This window comes from Pseudophryne corroboree, chromosome 5 (genome assembly GCF_028390025.1).
Source record: "Pseudophryne corroboree isolate aPseCor3 chromosome 5, aPseCor3.hap2, whole genome shotgun sequence".
NCBI lineage: Eukaryota > Metazoa > Chordata > Amphibia > Anura > Myobatrachidae > Pseudophryne > Pseudophryne corroboree.
Window position 1 is genome coordinate 530422560 of NC_086448.1, and position 12641 is coordinate 530435200.

Consider the following 12641-nt stretch of genomic DNA (forward strand, 5'->3'; position numbering starts at 1 on the left):
CCTCCGTCTGGCCTCCCTCAAGGTTCATATTTGAGCCTTGTTGGTATGGTTTCAGAGAAAAATTGCGACTCTGCCTGACGTTCATACTTTCACTCAGGGTGTATTACTGATTCAACCTCCCTATGTTCCTCCTGTGTTTTTCTGGATGCCCTACAAGAGTCTCCCTTTGAATCTCTTGAGTCTGTGGACCTTAAATGGCTTACACTTAAGGTCTTATTTTTGGTGGCTGTTGCCTCTGCTACACGTGTGACTTGGGTGCATTATCCTGTCGGTCACCCTTTCTGATTTTTCACCGTGACCGTGCGGTTTTTAGAACTCGCCAAGGTTATCTGCTTAAGGTGGTGTCGTCTTTCCACCTTAACCAAGAGATTGTGGTTCCGGCCTTTATCTTTCCTGGTTTGTCCTCCAAAGAACGGTCTCGGTCTTTGGTTGTGGTACGAGCTCTCCGTATATATCTGAAGAGAATCCGCCTCTTTGGAGAGCTGATTCTCTTTGTCCTTTTTGGTTTTCAGAAACGTGGCTGGCCTGCGAATAAGCAGACCATGGCCAGATGGATTAGAATGGTGATTGCACAAGCTTATGTACAGGCCGGACTTCCTGCTACTATCAAGTTCTACTCGGTCTGTTGGACCTTCTTGGGCGGCCTGCCGTGGTTCGTTCCTAGAACAATTGTGCAAGGCGGCTACGTGGTCCTCAGTGAACACGTTCATCAGGTTCTATGCCTTTGATACTTCCGCCTCCCAGGATGCTTCCGTTGGACGCCGGGTTCTTGTGCCCGCTACAGTGCGTCCCCTCCCATGAGGAACTGCTTGAGGACATCCCCTATGTGAATCCTTGTGGAGCCCAGTGTACCCCGCAGCAGAAAACGAGATTAATGGTAAGAACTTAATGTTAAATCTCTTTCTGCGAGGTACACTGGGCTCCACAGGGCGCCCACCCTGACGCACTTAGCTTCTTTGGGTTGGTATGGCATTAGCTGCTGGTACCTTCTCCTGTAGTGAGGCTGTGGTTATCTGTGGCTACTAACTATTGTCGTCTTTTACCTACTACTGCATTGGACTGGTTGACAAAACTGAGCTCCAGTGCCAGGAGGCGGGGATATAGAGGAGGCGGTGCAATGCATCCTGGGAACAGTCAAAGCTTTAGCCTGTTGGTTCCTCGGATCAATATCCAACTCTACACCCCGATGTTATTTCCTGTGGAATCCAGTGTACCTCGCAGAAAGAGATTTAACAATTGTAAGTTCTTACCATAAATCTTATACTTCCAACAGGACATGCTCCGCCCGCTGCTGCCAACCTTTGTCAGGCCATACCTCCGGGCGGGCCTTCCCCTGATTGATGCTGCCAAAAGGCTGGCGCTGAGGAGAATAATCCGCCTGCTTCTCTGCCCTGTCCCGCCTCTGATGCTGCCTTGCTCAGTGCTGTAAATGCTGAGACGACAGGCCAAGCTCTGCCCGCTGTATGTTAAATATGTAAGGTTTACAGAGAGAGGCTATTCCAAAGGGCCCTAGGTCTCCGTGCTTAGCTTCTCACTCTCCTCCTTTGAGGTAAAAAATGTAAAGATTTTCGCACAACACTTAAGGTGTCTGGGAGAGCTGTCGGTGCCCTTTACACAGCAGATAAGCAGTTGATGACTATCAAGCTTTCCTTTTAATGCATTTAATAGTCAAAATATCTGTCTCCTTTCCTACTTTTGCTCTGCGAAGTTCAACAATGTTTAGTTCAAGTAACAGGTTAACCTGTGATAATTGAGACACTATCCTCTCCTGACTGGGAATAGGTTGGTTAAGTACTTATATCTGAAATAAATATATATCAAATACCACTGACTCATCACAAAATCTCCTGAACCATAAGGCTGCACTTCCTTACCAGTGGCAGTTTTAGAGGCTACGCTTAGTGATGTTTGACAGTGTTTAGGGGTGGCAATTGATGTGGCTCCCCTATTTGAATAATGGAACGCACTGCAACTGCCACTGCAAGGAAGTCCAGAATCAGAGCGACTAGGTATCGCCGGCACCATGCATTATTTATAGCCTCGGCTGGGTGGGCTGTCTTAACTCTCCTCTGTGAAGGGGGAATTATCTCACCCCTTTGTGGGTGGAATTTTGAAAAATAATCTTGAGCTAGATATATTGTTTTTAATGCATAATTAAATAATATTCTGTTCTTTTCTACAGGCAAAGTATGGCCAGAAAACTGTTTGAAGTTGGAGGTAAAGTTTATAAGTGCTGTGTATATACCCATAGGGTATGCGTAAAAGACAGTACAGTTGCGTGAGGTTTGTAGTGCACAACTAATCAACTGGGGCAATACATCATGTAAATCCCCAAAAACATAGAATCACAATGTGAAATAAAATCTCGAGCTGTAATTGCAATACTGCATTAAACAAGTGCAAGTCCTTAGTTGGAGGTTCAAGACATGCTTCAAATATTACATTTCTAAAGATGACATATATGGCATTTTTTTTTTTTTATCAATTTGGTCAACAATGGATGTTTACTAATTAAATATTAATTTGATCCACTACGCAGGGAATCTTGTCATCCACGAAAAGTCATGTTGCACTAGAACCTAACTATTTAGATTCTAATCTTAATTCCAAGTCCTGTTTTCTGCTGCTGATCATTTTTGATTTTGAAACGTTCCTTACAATATCCTCATTTCAGTTACTTATCAAATGTTAGAATTTTTTTGAAAAAAAAACATTCAATATAATGAAATAATTTTCTGAAATTTGGCAAAAAAATTATATCGCCTCTACTTCTAAAACATGTGTGGTTAAAGCAGCCTCTAAGGGATATGTTAATCTGTTCTACTCAACCTGATTGAAAATAATTCAGTAGAAGGTTTTCTTTTTTTTTTAAATACTTGGCACTGAATAAAATTCTAAAAATGTATATGTCCATTACCTATATGAGCAAATACAGTAGCTAAATGTAAGCAAAACTATATGTACAGTATACATTTCTTATAAATGCACGAAAAATTGTGTACATAAAAACTGATTTTATTTTAAATAAAAGCTAATCACAACAAAATATGACATACTTGTATAAAATTGTACTTTTTTTTTTTTTTTCTACTGTTGTGCACAGCTTAAAATTCTATTTCTGCAGTGGGGTATACGGGTATTCCACAGGGGATATCATCGGGGTGTAGAGTTGGATCTTGATCCGAGGCACCAACAGGCTAAAGCTTTGACTGTTCCCAGGATGCACTGCACCGCCTCTTCTATAGCCCCGCCTCCAGGCACTGGAGCTCAGTTTGTAAGTTGGTGCCTGCAGTGCAGGCAGCTAACAGGATGGGCTACGTTAGGCAGCCCTAATAAGAGCTTTTCTGAGAAGAAAGAATACTTCAAGGGCCGCAGCACAGGCACTTAGAAGTGTTATATGTCAGTCTGACATATCGTGCTGCGGCTCCAACACCTCCCCCAGCGGCGCTGCATACTCCCGTGACCTGGTTGCCGGGTACTTGCAGCGGAGGCGCTCCGGTCATCAAAGGCACACATAAGCGCCTTGAGTCCTATTGGAGAAAGAGCGCTATGTAAATAAAATTATTATTATTATTATTATTATTATACCGCCGCTGCAATTCAGGGAGGAGGTAAGAGGGTCCCCCAGGTGTGACCCGTCGAAGTTGCGGTTCCAGGAGATGGACCACGCCGCTGGCGTGGACACTGTGGCCGTGCAGGGACCAGACTATATCCACCAGGGCAAGGAGCGCAGGTCAGATTTGCAAAAATCCGTTTACTACAGGCTCCATAGTACCCGGTGGTGAAGTCCAGCAGAGGGGATAAGGCGCTGACCTGTCTCATCAGCGCTGTGCATTTACAGTTAGCGTTAGTTAAGAACAAGCGCATAACTATATGAATTTCTCATACGTCCTAGAGGATGCTGGGGCTGCGTCAAGAACCGTGGGGTATAGACGGGATCCACAGGAGACATGCACACTTTAAGACTTTAAAAGGGGTGTGTACTGTCTTCTCCCTCTATGCCCCTCCTCCAGACTCCAGTTAGATTCTGTTCCCAGAGAGACTGGTCACACACTGAGGAGCTCTACTGAGTTTCTTGGAAAAGACTTTGTTAGGTTTATTATTTTCAGGGAGCACTGCTGGCAGCAGGCTCCCTGCATCGTGGGGCTGAGGGGAGAGAAGCAGATCTACTTCTCTGAGTTCAAAGGCTCTGCTTCTTAGGCTACTGGACACCATTAGCTCTAGAGGGTCCGATCACTTGGTGCGCCTAGCTGCTCGTTCCCGGAGCCACGCCGTCACCCCCCTTGCAGAGCCAGAAGAAAGAAGCCGGGTGAGTAAAGGAAGAACAGAAAACTTCAGTGACGGCAGAAGACTTTGTGGCTCTGAGGTACCGCGCAGCGGCCGCGCTGCACGCCATTGCTCCCACACACAAGCGGCACTACACGGGCGCAGGGGGGGCGCCCTGGGCAGCATGTATACCTCAGAGATAGACTGGCAATAGAGATATTAAGTTGGGCACTTATACAGACACCCGCCAGTATAAATATCTAGAAAATAGCGGGGCTGAAGCGCGCCATTAAGGGGGCGTGGCTTAGCCCTCACAGCTCTATCCAGCGCCATTTTCTCCTCAAAAACGCTGGCCCTGCCAAACAGCACTGCTGAGCAGATCACAGTAAAAAACGGGTTGAAGGGGAAGGGGGGCGGGGGGGGGGGGGCAGGCACAGTTGTTTAGTGCAATATATGTTCAAAATAAAGGACAATGTATAATGAGTATGGTGTAAATAGAGCTGGTAAACGTCTGCTATGTTTCCCTAACAGAAAGTACTGGGTCTATTCCTTACAGTCGGCATGTCTGAAGTTGAGGGCTCTGCTACAAACGGCTATGTAAATAATGTCAGTAGATGTATGCTTTTCCAATGAGAAAACTATATGGGAGACACAGACGTGTGTGGGTGACCCTGTCGGCACCAACTAATCTGACTGGGTAAAAAAATTGACATGATAATGTGATGCATTTCAGAAAGCTATACCTATATGTTTATTTCTATATGTATGGTACGATTGCATAGATCTGTGGCTCGAACACAGACGTAGTAATTTTGTGGAGGGCGTAATATTAATAACATATTTCCCTCAGACCCCTCGGGGTCGCAAAATTTTATTTTGCCCAGTTACTACTCCCTGATATCGACACGAATACTATTTCTTATGTCGACCATGTTTCCTGATTAGATCCTCAACATCGGCATTCAGTACATGTTTCATACACATTAAGAACGTATTAACGTCACTAGGGACCCTGCTGTTCCTGAAAAACATTAAAAAAAAAAAAAAATATATACCGTATTTTTCGGACCATAAGACGCACTTTTTCTCCCCAAAAATGTGGGGGGAAAAGTATGTGCGTCTTGTGGAGCGAATAAGACGTGTTTGCGGGCAGCGCCGGCTCCTGGATGCTGCTGCTGCCGTGCCGTCATCAGCAGAGCGCCTGCATTTCAGAGCCCATCTCAGCAGCAGAGCCGACATCATGTGACTCCCCCGCTCCCCCCACCTCTTCCCTCCTCAGGAGTGCACCGCGGGCAGTGTTAGCTGAGAGCCTGGACGCGGGGAACCACTGGTAATGTCAGTGTGTGTGTGTGTGTGTGTGTGTGTGTGTGTATATGTGTATGCTGGCTCAGATGTGTGTGTGTCTCTGTTTGCTGGCTCTGACAGAAGGCTGCACTGTACAGAATCCTTGTAGGAGTCTGAGAAATCACACAGAAATATCTCTTAGAGGTTGGTGAAAACTAGGGAGGCAGCGCAAGGATGATAAAGCAGAAACGGTTCGGAATATTTTTTTTCCAGTTTTCCTACTCTAAAAACTAGGTGCGTCTTATGGTCTGGTGCGTCTTATGGTCCGAAAAATACGGTAGATAGATAGATATGTGTATTTAAATGTGTATATTCATATTAAAATTTATAATGAATGCTGAAGTAAAGTTATTCCTTCTCATGTGCTGGTCGCTGTTTTGAAAAAGTCTAGGTCAACCGTGACAAGATGGTTTCGAATCCTCACGAGGAGTCCGAGGGTTTATTCTTTGCCTGCCGTGGATAGAATAAAATGAGAGTCAACCCCTGTTCTGCACGGGGCCCTGTCACAAAGGATCGTATACAGGAAGCTAAGTGATATTTTAATTGTATGCTTTGATTTATATTTGCATTACATGCGCATGAGGGAGTGCTGGTATTCAGAAATGGTCGGTTACCTTGTCATCCGATATAATTACCCTGGGGAGAGATGGGATACTCCTTTAAGTTGGGTCATATCTAAAACATTGCAGCATGCTGCCGTGCGACTACAAGAGGTATGGACTCTTGGGTTTCCATGGCGGTGTCGGCTAGGAGGGCGTTCTGGATTCACCAATGGAATGCTGAGGGCGACTCCGAGAAGTACTGGAGTATCTTCCCTATGAATGTGAAACCTGGTTTGGGGATGGCTTTGTTATGTTGATCTCGGCAGATGCCACTGGTAAGTCTACCTCCTTGAGCTATGTTCCTTCACAACGGTTGGTGACACATTTTTGTAGGATGCAGTCATTTCGACCGGATGGATACGGTTTTTCCCCTTCTTGGCAGGTAGAGGAAGGTGAAACGGTCAAAGGTCAGCAGCCTTTTCAAGTTCGCAGAAGCGGAAATCATCCTCTGTTTCTACCACAACCACCGCATGTCGCTGGGTCTATCTTGCGGGAGCCCACACTGGTGGGACCACATTTAATATTCTTCAGTCAGTCCTGGAATGGACATGGACCAGTGAGTTAAGAATAGAGTCCCAAGGGGAACATACTGGAGTGTCCAGATAATTCCCCTCACTGATTTTTCAAATAGATCTTACCGATTCTCCTCTGGACAGGGAGGTAGTATGCGACGCCATACAAGAGTTGGGTCAGGATCAGGACATTTGCCTGCTGTCCCTGTCACAAAAAAAAAGAAAAAGCTGTTATTCAAGCTTTTTCGTGCTTCTGAGCCCGGACAGCTCGGTCAGAACAATTCCAAAAATTTCTACTTAAGAAGTTGAACTACAAGATGGAATCTCTCAGGGCAGGGATCTCCAATCTGTTAAAGAAGAAAGATTTTTTAAGTGCGGTTTCTTCTGCGTTAGGCTTACCTGGGTTTGCTGTTCAGGATTGTCATTGCCAGTTCACCAGAGTGATGGCAGTATGATGGTTTTCCTTTGATAGTAAAAGCCATTATTATTCTGTACTGGGACGCTCTCCTGACTACGGCGAGGTCAAGAAACAAGTGGTGCAAGTCGTTGTTTCTCTCTGACAGTTCTTCAACACAGTGGTTGGCTCCTGAACTTGCCAGAATCACTGTTTTCCCAACGACGCAGATGTCGGAGTTGGGAATAAGGTTAGATACAGAACTGTTGAGAGTTTGTTTTTGCCAGTGGAAAGAGATCTGAGGATCCAGAGTCGGATCAGGTTTACAACAGTGTAAACCCATCAATACGTTCCGTTGATGAAGAAGATGGTTGCGGCCTACGAGGCCATTCGGTGAGCAGGTTAAATGCCAGAGTGGTTTTAGCGGGACCAGTTGGACATGTGGTCCGGGTCTCACCTACACATGCACTGGAAAATAATCCTATTTCTCTAACGTCCTAGAGGATGCTGGGACTCCGTAAGGACCATGGGGATAGACGGGCTCCGCAGGAGACATGGGCACTTTAAGAAAGACTTTGGATCTGGGTGTGCACTGGCTCCTCCCTCTATGCCCCTCCTCCAGACCTCAGTTTGATTCTGTGCCCAGTGGAGACTGGGTGCTTTCAGGGAGCTCTCCTGAGTTTCCTGTAAAAGAAAGTATTTTAGTTAGGTTTTTTATTTTCAGGGAGCCTGCTGCCAACAGACTCCCTGCATCGAGGGACTGAGGAGAGAGAAACAGACCCACTTCTCTGAGTTTCAGGGCTCTGTTTCTTAGGCTACTGGACACCATTAGCTCCAGAGGGATCGGTACGCAGGTCTCACCCTCGCCGTCCGTACCAGAGCCGCGCCGCCGTCCTCCTCGCAGAGCCGGAAGAAAGAAGCCGGGTGAGTATGTGAGGAAAAGACTACAGAGGCGGCAGAAGACATGATCTTCATAAGAGGTAACGTACAGCAGTGAAGCGTGTCCCATTCACCTCACACACTTCGGTCACTGTAAGGGTGCAGGGCGCAGGGGGGGGGGGCGGCGCCCTGGGCAGCAATAAACACCTCAGGTGGCAAATACACATATATACATGTACAGCTGGGCACTGTACATGTATAAAAAGAGCCCCCGCCATGTTATTAGTTAATTTGAGCGGGACAGAAGCCTGCCGCCGAGGGGGCGGGGCTTCTCCCTCAGCACTCACCAGCGCCATTTTTTCTCCACAGCACCGCTGAGAGGAAGCTCCCCAGACTCTCCCCTGCTTGACACACGGTGAAAGAGGGTTTTAAAGTAGAGAGGGGGGGGGGCACATAATTGGCGCATATGCATTATACATAAGCGCTACTGGGTAAACATTCTGTGTTTTTTCCTGGGTCATATAGCGCTGGGGTGTGTGCCTGCATACTCTCTCTCTCTGTCTCTCCAAAGGGCCTGGTGGGGAACCTGTCTTCAGAAAAGAGCTTCCCTGTGTGTGTGTGGTGTGTCGGTACGCGTGTGTCGACATGTCTGAGGTTGAAGGCTCACCTAAGGAGGAGGGGGGGGGGGGGGAGTGTATGAATATTAGGTCTCCGTCGGCAGCGCCGACACATGACTGGATGGATATGTGGAATGTTTTAAGTGCTGATGTTAATTTATTGCACAAAAGATTAGACAAAGCTGAAGCTAGGGTACAGTCAGGGAGTCAACCCATGTCTGTCCCTATGTTGCCGGGACCTTCGGGGTCTCAGAAGCGCCCACTATCCCAAATAGTTGACACAAATACCGACACGGATTCAGACTCCAGTGTCGACTACTATGATGCAAAATTGCAGCCAAGGGTGGCTAAATGTATTCGATATATGATTATCGCAATTAAAGATGTTTTGCATATTACTGAGGAACCCACTGTCCCTGACACGAGGGTACACATGTATAAGGGAAAGATACCTGAGGTCACTTTTTCCTCTTCACATGAGCTGAACGAGTTATGCGAAAAAGCGTGGGAAACTCCAGACAAAAAAACTGCAGATTCCCACAAGGATTCTAACAGCGTATCCTTTCCCGTCACAGGACAGAATACGGTGGGAATCCTCCCCTAGGGTAGACAAAGCTTTGACACGCTTATCAAAAAAGATAGCGCTCCCGTCCCAAGATACGGCTACCCTCAAGGATCCTGCGGACAGCAAGCAGGAGGTTACCTTGAAGTCCATTTACACTCATTCTGGTACGTTGCTCAGGCCGGCAATTGCGTCGGCCTGGGTTTGTAGTGCTGTAGCAGCATGGACAGATTCTTTATCAGCGGATATTGAGACCCTTGATAAGGATACCATTTTAATGACCCTAGGGCAGGCATTCCCAACCACGGTCCTCAAGGCACACCAACAGTGCAGGTTTTAGTGATATCCATGCTTCAGCACAGGTGACTTAATTAGTAGCTCAGTTATTTTGATTGAACCATCAGTGCTGCAGCCTGGATATCACTAAAACCTGCACTGTTAGTGTGCCTTGAGGACCGCGGTTGGGAATGCCTGCCCTAGGGCATATAAAAGATGCTGTCTTATATATGAGGGATGCTCAAAGAAACATTAGTTTACTGGGTTCCAGAATAAACGCTATGTCCATTTCTGCTAGGCGAGTCTTATGGACCCGACAGTGGACGGGGGATGCCGACTCAAAGAGGCATATGGAGTTTTTGCCTTACAAGGGTGAGGAATTGTTTGGAGAGGGCCTCTCGGACCTGGTCTCCACAGCTACAGCAGGTAAATCGAATTTTTTGCCTTATGTTCTCTCACAATCTAAGAAAGCGCCTCATTATCAAATGCAGTCCTTTCGTTCAAATAAAAGCAAACGAGTACGTGGATCGTCCTTTCTTGCCAGGGGTAAGGGCAGAGGAAAAAAGCTGCACAACACAGCTAGTTCCCAGGAAGAGAAGTCCTCCCCGGCCTCTGCAAAATCCACCACATGACGCTGGGGCTCCCCTGAGGGAGTCCGCTCCAGTGGGGGCACGTCTTCGACTTTTCAGCCACATCTGGGTTCAATCACAGGTGGATCCCTGGGCAATGGAAATTGTTTCCCAGGGATACAGGCTGGAATTCGAAGAGGTGCCTCCTCGCCGGTTTTTCAAATCGGCGCTACCAACTTCTCCCCTGGAAAGGGAGATAGTGTTACAGGCGATTCAAAAATTGTGTCTTCAACAGGTGGTGGCCGAGGTTCCCCTGCTTCAGAGAGGGAAGGGGTACTACTCAACCCTGTGTTTGGTCCCGAAACCGGACGGTTCGGTCAGACCCATTTCGAATTTAAAATCCCTGAACCTTTACTTAAAACGGTTCAAGTTCAAGATGGTATCGCTCAGAGCGGTCATCGCCAGCCTGGAAGGGGGGGATTTTATGGTATCGCTGGACATAAAGGATGCATACCTGCATGTTCCCATATATCCTCCTCATCAGGCGTAACTGAGATTTGCGATACAGGATTGTCATTACCAATTTCAGACGTTGCCGTTTGGGCTTTCCCCGGCCCCGAGAATTTTCACCAAGGTAATGGCGGAAATGATGGTGCTCCTGCGAAAGCAGGGTGTCACAATTATCCCGTACTTGGACGATCTCATAAAAGCGAGATCATGGGAGAAGTTGCAGAACAGCGTATCCCTTTCACTGAAGGTGTTACAGCGACACGGCTGATTCTCAATATTCCAAAGTCGCAGCTGGATCCTTCGACTCGCCTATCCTCCTTGGGCATGATTCTGGACACAGACCAGAAAAGGGTTTTTCTTCCGGAAGAAAAAGCGCAGGAACTCATGACTCTAGTCAAGAACCTGTTGAAGCCGAATCAAGTGTCAGTGCATCATTGCACTCAAGTCCTGGGAAAAATGGTGGCGACATACGAAGCCATTCCCATTGGCAGGTTCCATGCAAGGACTTTCCAATGGGACCTATTGGACAAATGGTCCGGGTCACATCTGCACATGCATCAGCGGATCACCCTGTCCCCCAGGGCCAGGTTTTCTCTCCTGTGGTGGCTGCAGAGTGATCACCTTCTAGAGGGCCGCAGGTTTGGCATTCAGGATTGGATCCTGGTGACCACGGACGCGAGCCTCCGCGGTTGGGGAGCAGTCACACAGGGAAGAAATTTCCAAGGCCTTTGGTCAAGTCAAGAGACTTGTCTTCACATCAACATCCTGGAACTGAGGGCCATCTTCAACGCCCTACGTCAAGCGGAGACCTTACTTCGCGACCGACCGGTGCTGATTCAGTCGGACAACGTCACCGCAGTAGCTCATGTAAACCGCCAAGGCGGCACAAGGAGCAGAGTGGCGATGGCGGAAGCCACCAGAATTCTTCGCTGGGCGGAGAATCATGTAAGTGCACTGTCAGCAGTGTTCATTCCGGGAGTGGACAACTGGGAAGCAGACTTCCTCTGCCGACACAACCTGCATCCAGGAGAGTGGGGACTTCATCAGGAAGTCTTCGCACAGATTGCAAGTCGGTGGGGATTGCCCCAAATAGACATGATGGCGTCCCGTCTCAACAAAAAGATTCAAAGGTATTGCGCCAGGTCAAGAGATCTTCAGGCGGTAGCTGTGGACGCCCTAGTGACACCGTGAGTGTTCCAGTCGGTCTATGTATTTCCTCCTCTTCCTCTCATACCTAAGGTTTTGAGACTAATAAGAAAAAGAGGAGTAAGAACAATACTCATTGTTCCGGATTGGCCACGAAGGACCTGGTATCCGGATCTGCAGGAAATGCTCGCAGAAGATCCGTGGCCTCTTCCTCTAAGACAGGACCTGTTGCAACAGGGTCCCTGTCTGTTCCAAGACTTACCGCGGCTGCGTTTGACGGCATGGCGGTTGAACGCCGGATCCTAGAGGAAAAAGGTATTCTGGATGAGGTCATTCCTACGCTAATAAAGGCTAGGAAGGGCGTGACATCTAAACATTATCACCGGATATGGCGAAAATATGTTTCTTGGTGCGAGGCCAGGAATGCTCCTACAGAAGAATTCCATCTAGGCCGTTTTCCTCACTTCCTACAGACTAGAGTGAATTTGGGCCTAAAGTTAGGCTCCATTAAAGTTCAGATTTCGGTCTTATCCATTTTCTTTCAAAAGGAATTGGCCTCTCTGCCTGAAGTACAGACTTTTGTGAAGGGAGTACTGCATATTCACCCTCCTTTTGTGCCTCCGGTGGTGCCTTGGGACCTTAACGTGGTGTTGAGTTTCCTTAAGTCACATTGGTTTGAACCACTTCAAACAGTGGAGTTGAAATATCTCACTTGGAAGGTGGTCATGTTGTTAGCCTTGGCTCCGGCTAGGCGAGTTTCGGAATTGGCGGCTTTATCACATAAAAGCCCCTATCTGGTTTTCCATATGGATAGAGCGGAATTGCGGACACGTCCTCAATTCCTACCTAAGGTGGTCTCATCCTTTCATATGAACCAACCTATTGTCGTGCCTGTGGCTACACGGGACTTGGAGGATTCCGAGTCCCTTGATGTGGTCAGGGCTTTGAAGATTTACGTGGCCAG

General features: G+C 47.4%; 1 protein-coding gene across 6 annotated transcripts in view; it reads left to right on the forward strand.

The window, feature by feature from the left end:
- Positions 1-12641, forward strand: part of SYCP2L (synaptonemal complex protein 2 like) — a 905846-nt gene that overhangs the window by 269065 nt on the left and 624140 nt on the right. For all 6 annotated transcript variants that reach the window (XM_063923155.1, XM_063923158.1, XM_063923156.1 and 3 more), the window contains exon 9: positions 2183-2217. In XM_063923155.1, the coding sequence (XP_063779225.1) occupies positions 2183-2217 (35 nt within the window). The remainder of the gene's footprint in view (positions 1-2182; positions 2218-12641) is intronic.